This window comes from Salmo salar, chromosome 09, assembly GCF_965601325.2.
Source record: "Salmo salar chromosome 09, fSalSal1, whole genome shotgun sequence".
NCBI lineage: Eukaryota > Metazoa > Chordata > Actinopteri > Salmoniformes > Salmonidae > Salmo > Salmo salar.
The window spans coordinates 16,651,563-16,670,431 of record NC_138299.1 but is presented as its reverse complement, the minus strand read 5'-3'; the positions used below and the strand labels follow the sequence as shown (position 1 = coordinate 16,670,431).

The 18,869-nt window shown below is 42.7% G+C and overlaps 2 protein-coding genes across 3 annotated transcripts in view; both read right to left on the bottom strand.

Annotated features, from left to right (window-relative positions):
* Positions 1-180: 180 nt before the first annotated feature.
* On the bottom strand, positions 181-8,381 carry LOC106610781 (kelch repeat and BTB domain-containing protein 11). Its single transcript, XM_014210342.3, has 2 exons — positions 5,525-8,381; positions 181-4,566 (listed from the first exon to the last, which is right to left on the bottom strand). The coding sequence occupies exon 2, from the start codon at positions 4,450-4,452 to the stop codon at positions 2,299-2,301; it is 2,154 nt and encodes a 717-aa protein (XP_014065817.3). The 5' UTR covers positions 4,453-4,566; positions 5,525-8,381; the 3' UTR covers positions 181-2,298.
* A 4,257-nt stretch (positions 8,382-12,638) lies between these two features.
* The window catches only part of LOC106610779 (rho guanine nucleotide exchange factor 10), a 93,985-nt gene continuing 87,754 nt past the window's right edge, over positions 12,639-18,869 (bottom strand). For both annotated transcript variants that reach the window (XM_014210340.3, XM_045723421.2), the window contains 3 exons: positions 14,871-14,993; positions 13,874-14,414; positions 12,639-13,739 (listed from right to left, as the gene is read on the bottom strand). In XM_014210340.3, the coding sequence (XP_014065815.2) occupies positions 13,900-14,414; positions 14,871-14,993 (638 nt within the window). In that variant the 3' untranslated portion in view covers positions 12,639-13,739; positions 13,874-13,899. The remainder of the gene's footprint in view (positions 13,740-13,873; positions 14,415-14,870; positions 14,994-18,869) is intronic.

Here is an 18,869-nt window from a genome sequence, read left to right as displayed (position 1 = left end):
TTTCATTTAATTAAGAGAGAAATGACGAGCGCAGGACTTGTTAGTCATTGTCCAGTAGGTGGCGCTTCTGTACCAAGTGAAAATAAAAGTCTGTGTCGGAGCACTGCTCGTCAGCAGTGATAATTAAGGACCTCTCCATCCATACTGCAAGACACATTCTATAGTGAATGACAGTGACACTTTTCTCAGACACAAAATATTTTATTTGCAGCACTTAGTTTTGACTGAAATACATAATTAAAACAGTTAGTTTTTTTAGCTGTTACTTATTAAATGCCATTAAACAGCAAGAAAGCCTTCAACCAACACTGTACTTTCAAGCCATTCATCATTGCAATATTATATCCAAAGCCGACAGGCCATAAGAGCTTCACTACACACTGACGCCAGCCAGTAAAACAACAAACTAAAACATCCACTCTGTCACAACGGTTTCAACTGCCTCTGGGAGATACTGTTCAAATGTGATAGTTGCATCTTGCTTACCAAATAAACTCCACTGAATAAAATCCCACAGATTAACAAAAACTCCCATTGATGTATTGTTGCAAAAACTAAACAAATAGGTCTCATTTCTAAGAAAGAGCAATGAGATGGAGTGCCATTTGACCAGCTCCAATATTGTATTAAAGTGCAATAGGGATTTGGCATACCTTAGCAGAACAGATGAACATTGAGCTAAAGTTGATGAAAAGTATGCATCCTGCTAAATGCTGTGTGGGTGAGATGATTATGCATTATAAAATGGATGGAATAAAATTGACAGGCCATGGCTAGCATAAATTATACTGAAATAGTCAAGTTCTTGTGAGGCGGTTCAACAGTATTCGAAAGTGCATACTATGTATCACAGTCTTTCTGGCTGGCTCATCAAATACTTGTGGGAGATGACAACATAATAGCGTTTTCATTAATCAGCAGGACAAGGGCAAATTCTCCTGTCCTGCATAGGAGAAATGACTCCTCGCTTCTCTGAAGAATGTTAAAGAATATTGTTGCAGCAAGTGTGGTGCCCTTGTATCACGGCAACATTGATACATTGCTGCGAATACTATTGCTTAGTGTTGTAGAGGTCACATACATTTTTGGGGATTTAGGATATTAAAATCACCCAAATATATTTACTATAGATTTATTTACTGAAACGTCTGAAAGGGTTTGATGTGTTGTTATCAGACTATATGAGACAATACCAGACTATTTTGTCTTTGGCAAATGTGATAGTCAAGGACCAGGCCCCTAAGAGTGAACAGTGTGCAGTAAGAATTGTCCCTCATATCTACACTGACTCAATCCTGTATTCTGTAAACATCTTTGCACACCTAAGACCCGTTTCAAATCAAACCCAGTAACTTAACACGATCCCAAAGATCAGTCAAAAACACCACTCTCCTTGTGCTGCAAGAATTCACCTTAGGATTCATGTTCACCACAAAACAATGTTTGTAGTGTATCAACTGTATGTAGAGTGTTGTCTTTGACGAAATTTGCAAGGCTGGTTATTGGTTCTGAATGAACAGGTGGGTACTGGTTTTGAACCTAATTCACTAATAAGTGCATTGTGCTCTTCAACATGATTCCTTGATTATATATAATGGTAGAATAGCATTATTGTAGAATTATATGCAGTATGTGGCTAATTTCCTCCTTCTGTTCAATGGCCTTGTGAAGTAATGTCATAGGCAGTTTTGATATCAGGCCTTGGTGTGAATGTTATTTCCCCTCCCCACCATTTCTTCATAGAGCCATGTTACAGAGCATACATCACCACCGTAGCAGGCCTTGTACTGGACCAGATGAAGCTGCTTATGCGTTTGCTTGTTTCATTTAGATAGGACTTGTGTGTGCCAGCTATGTCAGTCAGAACATACTTTAACTGCCCCCTGCACTCAGACAATTCCACCTCTGATGTGAGATTTTTGTCTAAAAGCGACCAGCCAGCCAACATAATTAAAAACAATATATATTCTAACTATCTGCTAAAACAAAAATGCACAATACAAACTGAACACAGGGAAATACACCAAAAAAACAAAAAACATCTGCACATGTCATCTCATTATGTAGAGTCAGATGCATTTCTGGTTGCACTCATTCAACATGTAAAAGTCATCCTTGTTAAGGCTTGTCCTGTAGATACTGTAACTGACCATGCAAAGACAACACATTCCATTACGAGCAGGTAAACTGGACAGGGGGGGGAAATAAAGCTGACATTGAAAAATGTTCCTTATATTTTAAAAACGTCCACTATATTCTATTGACGGGCTTCTGTAATGTAGCATCATTGGTACACGGTCATATCACATGAGTCTTGTCAGGCAGACTGAGGATGAAAGGGAAGAGTATGCCCTTAGCTTCCAGTGGTGGCCTCAGAGGTTCCTCTACAAAGTAAGAGCCGTCTTCCTCCACTACAAACTGCAGAATCTGAGTCTTGTTCACACAATAGATGCAACTTCCGATGACGGCACACCGGAACGGCAAAGGGGTGCCCTGTCGCTGTGACACACAGTCGTGCCACATTTTCACTATAGTGTTGTACTTGAACACATTGACCCCCTGGTCGCGGTTCACGTCAAACCTGTAGATGAAACTTTTCAGGGCCACCATGTCAGTTGACTTCTTCCTGCTGTTGTTGTAGGGGCACTCCTGCCACTCGTCCCTCTTGGGGTCGTATTTTAGGAGACGGTAGAACAGAGACCCTCCAGAAACATAGAGCTCTCCGTTACAGGTGGTGGCTTCATGGGCCACAGCGAACGCCCCTTTGGGTAAGGGAGCCACTGTGGTCCATCTGTCAGTCCGAGGATCATACTTTTCCACTGTGAACAAACACTCCCCTCCTATGGCGTACAGGTTACCTTCCATAGACACTAGCTTGAGCTGCGAGCGCGCCTGGTTGAGCGGCCGAACCTCGCTCCAGCGGTTAGTGATGGGGTTGTAACAGAACACCTTGTCTGAGACCTTGCCCTTATCCCCATATCCCTTTATCCCACCGGCCACAAACAGGTAGTTGTACATGGTGCAGATCCCACAGCCCTTAGTGTTAATGTCCTCCGGCATCAGAGTCAGAGGTCTCCAGTCATTGGCTGCCTCGTTGAAGCTGTAAATCACGTGGTTCTCCTCGAAGGACGCCGCGGACAGAGGGCTCTGCGGTCGACTGTTACAGCGACTCTGAGGTCGGCTCCCGACGCGGTCGAACACATCGTTGATCTCAGCGACCATCAGGGACCTTTTCCCCTCCATTCTCTTCTTCAGGACCAGATCCCTCTCCGACCCAGTCAGATGCCCGTACACCGTTTGGTCCCGCAGGATCTGGAGGAAATTGTCACTCATGAAGCGATAGGCCGTCTCCTTCAGTTCGTTGAGTCGTTGCTTCTTGGCGATAGTTAGAATCTCGTAGCAGTTCTCTGCTGTGACCTGCTCTGAGATGGTATCCATAGCAGCCTGGAGGGCACATGGGATCTGTAAGATCTTAGCTCCTGTGATCACCTCTACCACATTGTCCTTGTGTACATTCATCTGAGAGGTGTAGATATAGTCTATCAGGATGGTCAGGGTCTTGTACTTCAGCCCTTTCACTTTCAGGATGTCTCTCGACTGACGAGCCTTGAAATAGTCACTCTTCTCTGCCAGAACAGACTTGTGAACACTGATTTTCTGGCCACCGACTTCAATCTCTAAATCCGGCTCCTCTTTAGGCGTTGTGTTACTGACCCCACCATGGCCACTACTGTCCTTGTGTCCTTGGTTCGACTCAAGCCCTGACTGTCCATACAATGTGTCATATTCGGTGGCAGAGCTGTGGCTGAACAAGCGCTCCAGCTCTTGTATGGTTGGCTGGTTGTCCGCGGTGATACAATGAGTGTCAGGCGCGGAGGTCCCCTGCTCCGGGGAGGCGGAGACGTTTGTGATGCGACACCGACTCCCCACTACGCTTTCTCTGTAGAGGGACAGAGACCCTTCCGCTTCCTCTCTGGCCTCTCCCTTGAAGTATAGAGAGGGACCCACACTGCAGGGAACTTTGGCCCTCGCCCCATTCATATCCTCACCGATACCGTTTCTGCCATGAGCACAGTTCTGGTCTCTACCAGCTTCAAGCTTGGGTTTGTGAGATGTATTTGCTTGATGAGAAAGATCAGTAATGTGAAGCTGATCTTTATTTGAGATGTATGAGCCATCACCTTGTGGCTGGTCAAAGTGATGATTCCCGATCACCGTACCACCATCCAGCAAGTACTCCTTTGTAACTGGTGTGCTCTGTCGACAGAATCCCTGGTCGTCCAGTATGAATCCCAGGTCTGGAGCATTGGTGTTCCCCTCCTGCTTCCGTGGAAGGGGACAGACATCCTCATCCGAGGGGGAAGAGAGGAGGTCCGAGCAGACGGGATGGTGGAAGATTACGTCTGCCTCCACCGTGTGCACGCCTCCTCCCGGTCTCTGTCTGTCATTCATCCTGTCTGATCAGAGCAAGTGGTAGTCCAGATCCTCAGTGATCATAGCGAGGAGAATCCAACAGAATCTTCTAGAATCACTCCTCCAGATCTTGGCAGGTCTCGTCCCTTGAACCTATTTGACACGTTAGGGGAGAAGAGAAATATATCAAAAGTTGAAAATCCATCCTGCATGTTTCAAATAACTAAAACCTAAATTGTTGCCAGTGCTAGTAGGAAGAGGAGGAAGGGAAGCGCTACTGAGGTACACAATAGTACATTTTGGTAGACAGAAGGTGCTCTTTGGTAAAAGGGGTGAATTGGTCATCAAAAAGAAACGAGGACCAAGGCACTCTTCATAGAATTAATTAAAATGCCTTTATTTGTATGGCATGTTCAATAGAAACAAGGTTTTAGCCAGTGCTACTTAAACTCTAAGGGGCGCCCTTACTCCACAAGCAACACATGGAGCCAACTTTGGCATATCTTCAGAGATTTATAGAGTAACTTTGATGTTTTCACAAAATTGACTGAACTCTATTGAAAAACATAACATTATTAAAGTCTACAGATATTATTATGCGGGTCTAATTGCACATTTGGCACTTGTGCAGAAAAAGTTGAATTCAAGTGCTATTATTAAGATAGACATAGTGAATGGAATAACAAATGAATTATTGTTGCTATTAACTGCTAACACACATGACCTCCCTATTGAATGATCATTCTAATCTGTGTTAATCGCGACCCCGTGGGAGACGGACACATAGTGCGCATGCTCAGTGGCCACTGCTGACTGCTAAATCCTGAATATGATGGGAGAGGAAAGCCGTTCACGCGCACATTTCGCTGTCAAATTGTGTAATAGAAACCAAATTCTAGTACAATAATTTATAGAAATGGATTCATATATATTCATTCATCACAATGTGAAGAAATATAAATTGGCAAATTTGTGCGCAATATAATTGTAAGGCAAGCAATTATTCAAGGCTAAATTTACCATTAAGGTATCATCCAAGATGGAAATGAATCGACTCAGTGTCCTAAATAGCATGATGATTATCATTATTATAGTATAGCCTACTACTTACGTCTTTATGTGGTGAAGTAGCAGCGCAGTTCAACAGACCGTTTTCATCAGTCTCACACACACACACACACAAAGCCCAGTTATGTAAGGTAGCCCCAATCCTGAAAATTGGAGAACCTCAAAAATGCAAAACAGCTCTTTTCCCTCATACATAGAGGTAATTTCGTAAATGTGAAGAAGTCCTTCATTACATGTCCTTTAGATATATAGGCTATCACTTGGACAAATAATCTCCGGATAAACGGATCTTTGTTATTCCTTAAAAAATCATAAGAGAAAATCCACTGTAACTACATCGACGTCTTGGCTAAAACAAAACGCAAACTGTCATTCCAGGACTCTGTCTTTCAGATGATCTATCCACGACCAATATGTTGCCAAGTAAATTCCTCCTGCAGCTCTCCAGTGCGTCCGAGCTGAGCCGTGAGCATCAAATGTCGTATTTCACCCCCACAGTTTAAAATCAGTCCAGCATAGATCAATGTTCTCCCTCTCCACTACCCCGAATGTGTTTAGATTTTTACTGTTGGCTACAGTCCGACAGTTATTGATCTAGACCACACACCCTATACACGGATATTCCCTCAGCGCATGCACCACGCACGCGCTGGAGGTAAACCACCGGAAAAATGCGACATTCCTTCACACGCTTTTGTGTCCGAGATGTCATGGGGGAAGCTCAGCGATCTGCGCCCATGCGTGGATTATAAGACCCTGTCATTGTAAGACCCTACTACAGCCTCTTATAGGAAAGGCCCTACTTCAAAAGCAAAGCCAAATGACAACAAATATGTTGTTCAGTAGACAACATACACATGTGTTTCCATAGTGGGGTATTGCAATTATAAAGACATGTGTCCACATTAAAATGTACTACAGTTACCGCCTTCTGCTTGGTACGCTACAGCATCCGTTTACAGGTTTACAGCATCATATTTTAGTCTGAAAGGAAGAACATTGCTCCAACCTGCTCTTTAAACCATGGGTTACAGTGCATTTGGAAAGTATTCAGACACCTTGACTTTTTCCACATTTTGTTACGTTAGACTTATTTTAAAATTGATTACATATTTTTTTCATCAATCTACACACACACACTACCTCATAATGACAAAGCGAAAACAGGTTTTTAGAAATATTTGCAAATGCATAAAAACCAAAACAGATACCTTATTTACATAAGTATTCAGAACCTTCGCTATGAAACTCAAATGGAGCTCGGGTCCATCCTGTTTCCTTTGATAATCCTTGAGATGTTTATACAACTTGGAGTCCACCTGGGGTAAATTATATTTATTGGACATGATTTGGAAAGGCACACACACACGCACACACACACACACCCCTACCTGTCTATATAAGGTCCCACAACTGACAGTGCATGTCAGAACAAAAACCAAGTAGTGAGGTCGGTCGAGCTCTGAGACAGAATTGTGTCATAGATCTGGGGAAGGGCACCAAAACATTTTTGCAGCATTGAAGGTCCCCAAGAACAGTGGCCTCCATCATTCTTAAACGGAAGAAGTTCGTAACCACCCAAGACTCTTCCTAGAGCTGGACGCCCGGCCAAACAGAGACATCGGGGGAGAATGGCCTTGGTCAAGGAGGTGACCAAGAACTCAATGATCACTCTGACAGAGCTCCAGAGTTCCTCTGTTGAGATGGGAGAAAGTTCCAGAAGGACAACCATCTCTGCAGCACTCCACCAATCAGGCCATTATGGTAGAGTGGCCAGACAAAAGCCACTCACTAAGTCACGACAGCACGCTTGGAGTTTGGCAAAAGGCACCTAAAGACTCTCAAACCATGAGAAACAAGATTCTCTGGTCTGATGAAACAAAGATTGAACTCTTTGGCCTGAATGGCAAGCTTCACGTCTGGAGGAAAACTGGCACCATCCCTACCGTGAAGCATGGTGGTGGCAGCATCATGCTGTGGGGATGTTTTTCAGCGGCAGGGACTGGGAGACTAGTCAGGATTGAGGCAAAGATGAACAGAGAAAAGTACAGAGAGATCCTTGATGAAAACCTGCTCCAGAGCACTCAGGACCTCAGACTGTGGCGAAGGTTCACCTTCCAACAAGACAATGACCCTAAGAGCACAGCCAAGACAATGCAGGAGTGGCTTCGGGACAAGACTCTGAATGATCTTGAGTGGCCCAGCCAGAGACCAAACATGAACCCGATTGAACATCTCAGAGACCTGAAAATAAATGTGCAGCGACGCTCCCCATCCAACCTGACAGAGCTTGAGAGGATCTGCAGAGAAGAATGGGAGAAACTCCCCAAATACAAGTGTGCCAAGCTTGTAGCGTCATACCCAAGAAGACTCAAGGCTGTAATCGTTTCCAAAGTTGCTTCAGTAAAGTACTGAGTAAAGGGTCTGAATACTTATGTAAATGTCATATTTCAGTTTTTTATTTATAATTAATTTGCAAAAATGTCCAAAAAACTGTTTTTGCTTTGTCATTATAGGGTATTGTGTGAACATTGATGAGGGGAAAAAAACGATTTAAGCCTCATGGTGAAATTCCTGAGTGGTTTCCTTCCTCTCCGGCAACGAGTTAGGATGGCCGTCTATCTTTGTAGTGACTGGGTGTATTGATACACCATCCAAAGTGTAATTAATAAAAACATGTTTTACCCATCTACCAATAGGTGCCATTTGCGAGGCATTGGAAAACTTCCCTGGTCTTTGTGGTTGAATCTGTGTTTGAAATTCACTGACCTTAGAGATAATTGTATATGTGGGGTACAGAGATTAAGTAGTTATTCAAAAATCATATTATAACACCATTGAGTCCATACAACTTGTGACTTAAGCACATTTTTACTCCTGAACTTACAGTTGAAGTCAGAAGTTTACATACACCTTAGCCGAATACATTTAAACCCAGTTTTTCACAATTCCTGACATTTAATCCTAGTAAAAATTCCCTGTTTTAGGTCACTTAGGATCACCACTTTATTTTAAGAATGTGAAATGTCAGAATAATAGTAGCGAGAATGATTTATTTCAGCTTTTATTTATTTTATCACATTCCCAGTGGGTCAGAAGTTTACATGCACTCAATTAGTATTTGGTGGCATTGCCTTTAAATGGTTTAACTTGGGTCAAACGTTTTGGGAAGCCTTCCACAAACTTCCCACAATAAATTGGGTGAATTTTGGCCCATTCCTCCTGACAGAGCTGGTGTAACCGAGTCAGGTTTGTAGGCCTCCTTGCTCGCACACACTTTTTCAGTTCTGCCCACAAATTTTCTATGGGATTGAGGACAGGGCTTTGTGATTGCCACTCCAACACCTTGACTTTGTTGTCTTTAAGCCATTTTGCCACAACTTTGGAAGTATGCTTGGGGGTCATTGTCCATTTGGAAGACCCATTTGCGACCAAGCTTTCACTTCCTGACTGATGTCTTGAGAGGTTGCTTCAATATATCCACATCATTTTCCTTCCTCGTGATGCCATCTATTTTGTGAAGTGCACCAGTCCCTCCTGCAGCAAAGTACTCCCACAACATGCTGCCACCCCCGTGCTTCACCGTTGGGATGGTGTTCTTCGGGTTGCAAGCCTCCCCCTTTTTCCTCCAAACATAACAATGGTCATTATGGCCAAACAGTTCTATTTTTGTTTCATCAGACCAGAGGACATTTCTCCAAAAACTACAATCTTTGTCCCCATGTGCAGTTGCAAACCGTAGTGTTTTTTTTTAATGGTGGTTTTGGAGCAGTGGCTTCTTCCTCGCTGAGCGGCCTTTCAGGTTATGTCGATATAGGACTCGTTTTACTGTGGATATAGATACTTTTGTACCTGTTTCCTCCAGAATCTTCACAAGGTCCTTTGCTATTGTTCTGGGATTGATTTGCACTTTTCACACCAAAGTACGTTAATCTCTAGGAGACAGAACGCGTCTCCTTCCTGAGCGGTATGACGGCTGCGTGGTCCCATGGAGTTTATACTTGCGTACTATTGTTTGTACAGATGAACGTGGTATCTTCATGTGTTTGGAAATTTCTCCCAAGGATGAACCAGACATGTGGAGGTCTACAATATTTTTTCTGATGTCTTGGTTGATTTCTTTTGATTTTCCCATGATGTCAAGCAAAGAGGCACGGCATTTAAAGGTAGGCCTTGAAATACATCCACAGGTACACCTCCGATTGACTCAAATGATGTCAATTAGCCTATCAGAAGCTTCTAAAGCCATGACATTTTCGGGAATTTTTCAAGCTGTTTAAAGACAGTCAACTTAGTGTATGTAAACTTCTGACCCACTGGAATTGTGATACAGTGAATTGTGATAAAGTTCAATAATCTGTCTGTAAACAATAGTTGGAAAAATTACTTGTGTCATGCAAAAAGTAGATGTCCTAACCGACTTGCCAAAACTATAGTTTGTTAACAAAAAATTTGTGGAGTGGTTGAAAAACGAGTTTTAATGACTTCAACCTAAGTGTTTGTAAACTTCAACTGTATTTAGGCTTGCCATAACAGGGGTTGAGAATACTTATTGACTCAAGACATTTCCACTTTTCATTTTTTATTAAGTTGTAAAGATTTCTAAGAACAATTCCTCTTTGACATTGTGGGGTATTGTGTGTGGGCCAGTGACATCTCAATTTAATCCATTTGAATTCATAAATTCAGGCTGTAACACAACAAAATGTGGAAAAAGTAAAAAGGGGTGTGAACACTTTCTGAAGGCACTGCAAATAAGCCTCCCTCTCCTTCAGTCCAGTCTCTCAAATGATTACAAATCTGGCATTTTTTTTAATAATAATAATATATAATCACATACACACACATTAAATATGACCCAAATAGAAAGAACTATGCCCAAACGAGTGCTTCCCTTAAATTTGTGATAATAAAACAAGGTTAAGAACCAGCAAAACAACCACTACCGTCGCGGAGTTAAAATAGCATAACATGTCAGTGTGTCTCATATCAGTATCCCAGTTATAGACGGAGACAGTTTTATCCAGCACCCTTATCTTCCCATTCTCTGGAGGTTGCATAGCATAACCACTGGCCTTTTAGATATAAAAATAGCTGAGCCACTCTGGGCCAACACAAGGGCACCAGAGTACAATCAACACCATGGATTACACTGCAGCATTCCTGCCTGGGACAGATGAACACAGAGAAAAAGCAAGCAATAGCCACAACAAATCTTCCATGTTCAGAATATAATGCATGATTGTCCCGCAGTATTATCTTGAGGAGCAGACATGCCACACACACACACACACACACAACACATCCACACGCTGTGAGGAGAGAAATTACACACACACAGCCATGCGGTCACAGACCATTGACAGTTCTCCATGGTAACCATGCAGGATCCAAGAAAACAAACCGTGTGCTTGCGAGTCAAGGCTGTTTCCCAGTGTGATGAATGACAACAGTCAAATTGGGCACGAGCCTGGGATTGCTCTGTGGTGATGGGGTCCTGGTTTTTGCGCAATTATGTGACATTGCAAGATTTTATCCTGTATTATAATCAAGAAATTAGAATTCCATCAAAAATTAAAGCAATGGTCTGAGGATGGTCCTGGACCATGTGACATAAAAAGAAAAAAAGGGGACAGTTTGACGGAAAAAAAATAAATCCAGGAATGCCACAATTGTCCAAAAGCAGGGCTCTAGATAAAGTATTTGTTATTGAGGTGCTGCTGGTCTGTATACCTTCACTGGTTAATAAATACAGTCTGTAGCCTACTTAAATAAATGTGGTTGAACTTTACCCTCAAGACAGAATAGTCATCAGGACATTAGCTAAATGAGACATCCTGTGGGAAATGTTTGGGTTCATGATACAGCACATTAGATTACTGGAATCATTTGGGTAATCATTTGGATAAGGCAGGGACACTGAACTTCAAGTTCTAGAATATATTTGCGTTAACACAGATAATACAGTAATACATTTCAACATGATTGTGTAACACTATGTGGGCGGCATGAAACAAATTAGATCCTGACCAGCTGAGAGTATATGTTGAAATCCTCAGGAACTGCATCACCCTCAGTTCTTACTACACTCCGGGCAAAATATTGTCCTTACATGAATTGATAGCAGCACATCATCCAGAAGATTAGGTTAACAAAGCTTTTGCTGCAGCACATATGTCAAGGTTGGATAGGTTACTTTCAAAATGTAATCCACTACAGTTCCTAGTTACCTGTCCAAAACTGCAATCTGTAACGTAACATTTGGATTAGGCAAACTCGGTAACAATCTGATTACTTTGTTGCTTTTGGATTACTTTCCCCTTAAAGGAAAACTCCACCCAAAAACTGCATCATATGGGGATGATTTCTGTATTTTGAAAGTTAGTTACATATTTTGAAAACTTGATTGCTAACAAGCAAAACATTGGGATTTTATCAACAATGGAATAATGAAACAAATACCAATAGATTGTTTTGGGGTGGAATTTTCCTTTAAGAGGCATTATAAGAAGACAAAAAGATCCATCAAAGACATTTTGTGTGTCATCATAGTGGTCAGACTCGCTCAGGTGGAACAAATTTAAACATGCACCATTTTTCAACGCTGAATTGCATGTCATTGAGAAAACAGAAAGGTGTCAATGTATTTTTCCACAAATGTCTTTTTTTTTTTTTTTTTAAGTAATCCAAGAAGTAATCTACTTTTTCAAAAGAATATGTAATCTGATGAGTTTTTTTTTCTGTCATCAGATTACATGTAACTGATTACCAGTTACTCCCCAACCTTGTATACCATTGCCTTGCAGTCTTTCTCCTTCATTTCTCAAAATACAAACCATACAGGTGTTTTGTTTGGTGTTGCTTTGATTGTATGGTATAGTTAGTACCTGTGTTCATCTGAAGGTCTAAACTAGTGCCGCAACATGTAGTTATGCAAACAATACAGAAAGACCCTTGATGTTCAGTGTGGAGAGGTGAACTTAGAGATTGGCATTGAACCAAACACCCAAGGCTATACATACTGGCAGCATATGTGAACTAGTGCACCTCCAGTATTTCCTTTTTGTTGATATAAGGTGAGCAAACTGAGCGTGCATACATTAAAACTAGATTAAATCAAACCTAGACATAGTATGTAAAGAAAACATCCATAAAAAAACTGTTGAATAAAACATTGTTTATAGATTTGTTAATATACGCAACAGAAGTACATACAAAATGTGACAAGTATAAAGCTTTTTATCTTTTTTTTTTTTTAAATACCCTTTAGTGACAAAACATTTGGGCAAGTAACAACCCCTACTTCTTTTCATCTGGTAACAGTTAGCGACTCTCCCTCCATTTAGGATCTACAGGAAACCTGGCCAGCCAGGAAGTCCCATCATACCTTTCAGAAACACTCACCCTCCATAGCCCCCTGATGGCAACTATAAAGGAAACATTTAGCTTTAGTGTTCCAGTGAAATAAAGACACCATTGCAAAGGACTTCTCTCTGACCCAATAACAAACAAGTAAGCATATCTATAAAACAGACCCAATTCACAGAACAGACTGGCACAATGAGATTATCATAATATCAGGGCCTTGGCCCCAAAGAATATGCCTTTACCTAACAGTGGAAGTGTCAGAGTAGACATTGTTCAAAGCCACAGAGATGAAAAGTCAACTTGTCTCTCAACTTCGGTCCACATAGGAAAATGGGAATGTCTGATGTCTACGTGTCCATTTTCATACTGCACCCGCATCTGCCCCGATACAATTATTGTACAATTATCGACACTGATGATCTGGCCCAACGTCTCAGTAACATAGAATATATTAGCCATGCTATAAAAACTGAAGAAGACATGTAACATTTCATCGGTCCTCTATGAAAATGACATCAAGGGCATTTCAGTGGTTTTTCTACATATTCATGTTCTCTTCACTGGATTCATCTTCCACCATGGTGTTAATGGTTCAGGTATTGGATGCTGTAAGCAAAGTCACGTGCCATGAAAAAGTGGTTATAGTGTATTGATCCCTTGGCATTGACCCAATGGGAATGCCTCACATGTATATAAGGCTATAGGTTTTTGGGTGGGAGATACCATAAGAAACTCTTCAAACTGGTTATGGAATGCCCTCAAGTATTTTTCATTCTAAGACACATGGTTGAGTTGACTGAGCCCAAAGTCCAGACAACTATGGCAATGGACATCCTTTGGAGTTGGGTCACTGACTTCAAATAAGAACTGCAGCACCCTCAGTCTTCACCCTGAAGAGAAAGAGAGACAATAAAAGCATGAGGAGGAGTATGGGGAGACTTGAAAGGATTATTACTATTGTCTTATGAGTGGTAATTAAACCATTAACACTAGTGACTACTGCAGTGACTATGGTCCCACTCACCTTGCTGCACTGTGGTCTTTAGTCTCTTACATGTTGAGAAGAGGGATCTGCCACACCATAATGGTGGACACCGTCTCCTCTTGACGGGACTGTTTGCTCTTCCTGTTGACCCTGCGGTGACCCAGCCCCCCCGACACCACAAGCAGAGAGCTGACGTCCACCTTCTTGACCCTCCTGCCCCTCTGGTGATTGGCTGGGTCATTGACCAGGTCATAGATGGCCCCGTCCTCAGGCCCATGCTCCAGAGAGCCCTGGGACAGAGCCAGGGAGCCACAGGAGGACGACAGGGAGTCCTGGAGGGCCATGGAGGTGCAGCCTGCCTCCCCCAGCCACACTCCCCGGCCCTGAGTAGCAGCAGGATTGGGTGTGGAGCCTGGGGGTGGAGGTGGGGAGGCCTCCCCGTCCTGGGTGTCCCCTGGCTGGCTGGGTGGGCTGCTGCCTGGGCTGTCTGAGTTGCCGGAGGGCCGGTTGCACACGGCGGCTGCCATGGTGAGGAACTTCACTGGGCCGTGGTGGGCATGGAAAGATACCATGCCCCGTCCTACATCCAAATATCCAGACACACATTACTCCATACACACATACAAATGCACTAATCAACAGCTAACGTTACTGGATAATACTGGTATTAACTACATATGTTTGAAATTGCCTGCTTTTGGCAGAAGCCTCCAGAGACTAAATTCTGTAGACCGGAGGCACACGGAAATTGGCTTTGAGTCATTATATCAATTAAGAGACAGTATCATTGTGAGAAAGGCTACACTAAACTAACCAGGCAGGGCTGGGACCTGAAGGATAATGACTGAGGCCCATTAACCCATGTTGTGCTCCATTTACAATGACATACTATTGGTTATCAAAGTCCTTAAAGCACCCCTTCCCAAATCCCCTCTTTAACCCCAAAACTATGACACCAAATGGATGGATTGCCATAGAAATCCTCATTGGGATGTTTTGATAATCTGGAATAACCTTCAGATGAAAATGCACCCACCTGTGACCTTGGGGATGCCCTGTAGTCTGGGGACAGAGAGGGCCACGGTCACTCCCAGGTTGGTCCCCACCAGCAGCAGACCATGACATACCAGCAGACTGCTCACGGACACCCTCTGGTTCCCTATGGCCAGAAAATACACATCTTCATAACCTGAATCTGCAGAATATTAATTACATTCTGGAAGAAGTTGTAGAGAGCAGTAATCCAGTGGGCTGTAGTATTGCACAAAATGTTCTGACCATATGGTTATTTCAAATGATGAAGAAAAAAAAAGTTGATATTTAATAGGTAATAGTTGACCTTCAACAACGATTTCTGGAGTCAAGCAGCTTGACCTCACACCATAACACAGTAGGAGATTCAGAAGTAGAATCATGTCTCATAGAAATGAAAAGAACACTTGATTGGCCACTTCCTGTGAGCTGAGGTAGAGTACAGTTGAAAGGAGGAAGGTATTTCTGCTTAGTGTGTGGGGAGGTTACTAGGGTAATAACGCTTAACAGCCAATGGTCTCCAGGGCAACCAAAAGAGAAGCAGGAATAAAAATTTTAAAACGTTTCACTATTCAATTATAGTCCGCTTTGAGTCACACAAATAAAACAAAAAAGTATAAGAGAATGAGTGAACCGTAATGTAATAAAACAAGCAACTGTGGTTCTATTGAGAAAGCCTGGAGCACGCTGGGACAGAAAGGACTGTGTGTCCTGTCCTCCCCCCTCAGTCACAAATCAATTCAGTATGAAATGTCACTTTGTACTGTAAACAGTAATTGTTAAGCTAAATGCACCTTTCAGAGGACGGTGATAAATTGTGTCTTCTGACGAACAATGTTTAGTGACTTATTATGTGGAACTTGGCACTCATTTGCATTTAACTTTACCATGGGAACAAGCAGCACTACAAAGAGTGAACAGACAAATGTGCAAATGCATTTTGACAAAACAATCAATACGGACAGGTAGGACTGTTTGAGAGAGCCTGTCAAGGCTCCAGTTGTGAGTGGCACTACCCATTATACAGTGCAGCTCGAGTCACCTCCCTCCCATAACCCCCCCAGGGCCTTGAGCAAATCATCTGCTGATCCCTCTGCCCGACCCCCAGAGTTCACTCCTCGGAAGAACATCAGTCCTGAGTCTACAGTACCAGCCGGTCAGCCCGTCAGTCAGTCAGTCTCAGTCACTATACTACCCACCAGGCACAGAACAGCAAAACCCATCGCTGCACATGTGCTTACAATGAGGGTCCACGGTTACCAGAAACACACACAGGGGTGCATTTCTTTACTTCCTCCTTTCATAATATTTGAAGTTCCCCACCCATAGGCCAAACCAAAATAAACCAGGACCAGCATCAACCCAGACCGGGCTGTGTTCCTGATCCCACACCAGACGTCTACTTTGATCTGCACTTATCCCCCACAACTAGCACGCTGGATTACAGTAGGGGGTGCAGATAGAAAACATTAGGCCTACAGGCAGTCCACACTGATATTCCACTAGCAAGGCAGGGGGTGCAGATAGAAAACATTAGGCCTATAGTACAGTCGTGGCCAAAAGTTTTGAGAATGACAAATATTAAATTTCCACAAAGTTTGCTGCTTCAGTGTCTTTAGATATTTTTGTCAGATGTTACTATGGAATACTGAAGCATTTCATAAGTGTCAAAGGCTTTTATTGACAATTACATGAAGTTGATGCAAAGAGTCAATATTTACAGTGTTGACCCTTCTTTTTCAAGACCTCTGCAATCCGCCCTGGCATGCAGTCAATTAACTTCTGGGCCACATCCTGACTGATGGCAGCCCATTCTTGCATAATCAATGCTTGGAGTTTTGGGGTTTTTGTTTGTCCACCCGCCTCTTGATGATTGACCACAAGTTCAATGGGATTAAGGTCTGGGGAGTTTCCTGGCCATGGACCTTAAATATCGATTGTTGTTGTTTTGTTCCCCGAGCCACTTAGTTATCACTTTTGCCTTATGGCAAGGTGCTCCATCATGCTGGAAAAGGCATTGTTTGTCACCAAACTGTTCCTGGATGGTTGGGAGAAGTTGCTCCCGGAGGATGTATTGGTACCATTCTTTATTCATGGCTGTGTTCTTAGGCAAAATTGTGAGTGAGCCCACTCCCTTGGCTGAGAAGCAACCCCACACATGAATGGTCTCAGGATGCTTTACTGTTGGCATGACACAGGACTGATGGTAGCGCTCACCTTGTCTTCTCCGGACAAGCTTATTTCCGGATTCCCCAAACAATCGGAAAAGGGAATTCAGAGAAAAATTACTTTACCCCAGTCCTCAGCAGTCCAATCCCTGTACCTTTTGCAGAATACCAGTCTGTCCCTGATGTTTTTTTTGGCTTCTTTGCTGCCCTTCTTGACACCAGGCCATCCTCCAAAAGTCTTCGCCTCACTGTGCGTGAGCTCTGTACTGGTGGTGCCCCGATCCCGCAGCTGAATCAACTTTAGGAGACGGTCCTGGCGCTTGCTGGACTTTCTTGGACGCCCTGAAGCCTTCATCACAACAATTGAACCGCCCTTCTTGAAGATCCGATAAATGGTTGATTTATGTGCAATCTTACTGGCAGCAATATCCTTGCCTGTGAAGCACTTTTGTGCAAAGCAATGATGACGGATCATGTTTCCTTGCAGGTAACCATGGTTGACAGAGGAAGAACAATGATTCCAAGCACCACCCTCCTTTTGAAGCTTCCAGTCTGTTATTCGAACTCAATCAGTATGACAGAGTGATCTCCAGCCTTGACCTCGTCAACACTCACACCTGTGTTAATGAGAGAATCACTGACATGATGTCAGCTGGTCCTTTTGTGGCAAGGCTGAAATGCACTGGAAATGTTTTGGGGGGATTCAGTTCATTTGCATGGCAAAGAGGGACTTCGCAATTAATTGCAATTCATCTGATCACTCTTCATAACACTCTGGAGTATATGCAAATTGCCATCATACAAACTGAGGCAGCATACTTTGAAAATGTAGATTTGTGTCATTCTCAAACCTTTTGGCCACGACTGTACGCTACACTAGCAGGGGGGATAGGGGGTAAGGCTGTGGCGGGCATGACATTTTGTAAGCCGGTTATTGTCAAGCAAATAATTGTCGGCCTCCTGGTAATTGACCGTTATTTTACATAAACACATTTGCATCCCCTAGCTTCCACACATAGCCCACAAGCCACTGATGTTGACCTTTGGAACATCTTTTAAAAAGTCAAATAAATCCATGTAATATAGCCTACACCTTCACAATAAATCAATTTTACATTTTAGACAGGTCTAAGGAAACATGATAGGGAAAAAATGTATATTTCAGAAGAACAGAATAGCATACTCTGGGTTGTCTTTATGTTAGGCCTTGATCTGGCAATGCCATGTGGGCTACACTAGTTCATTTAGCAGACAAGATTTGCATCATTGTATATTATTTTATAGTATGAAGAATACAATTGAACATAGCTGAATAAAATAGAAAGGATGTTTTCTACAAATGATTTCTGGAGGGAGTGCACACATGCAGCTTTTCTGTGTTGAGCAGTTAACCAGGAAACAGGCACTCCTATATGCTTCATTTAGAGTTATTTATACAACTTTAGTTGTTCTACAAAACGGTAGGCTATATGTTTGATTTTTAACACACACTAAGGCTAAATGATGCAACTAATGATGATTTGAAAAAAGTTGCATGAAAGGCATGAGCTCTGCTTTGTTTCTTGCACAGGCTGTACACACTTCATCAGTCTCTCATTCAGAATTGGACAAGCACTTGATAATGCCTTGATAATGCCCCCTAAAAACATCCATGCCTTTTGCGGCCAGTGGCCATTGTGTCCTTGGGCTGAGTATATCCATTATAATTCCGTTCTGCCCGCAGCGTGTTCCGAAGCACCTCACTCACATGGCTCTCTCAAGATATCTCATTTTTTATTAGCCAATGCCCGTTATGTGATCGGGTTCTTCTCACAGGCATCCATCTCAGCTAAGAA

Excerpts from the sequence above, each read along its gene's own strand:
- LOC106610781 (XM_014210342.3), bottom strand. The coding sequence starts at position 4,452 with ATGAATGACAGACAGAGACCGGGAGGAGGCGTGCACACGGTGGAGGCA.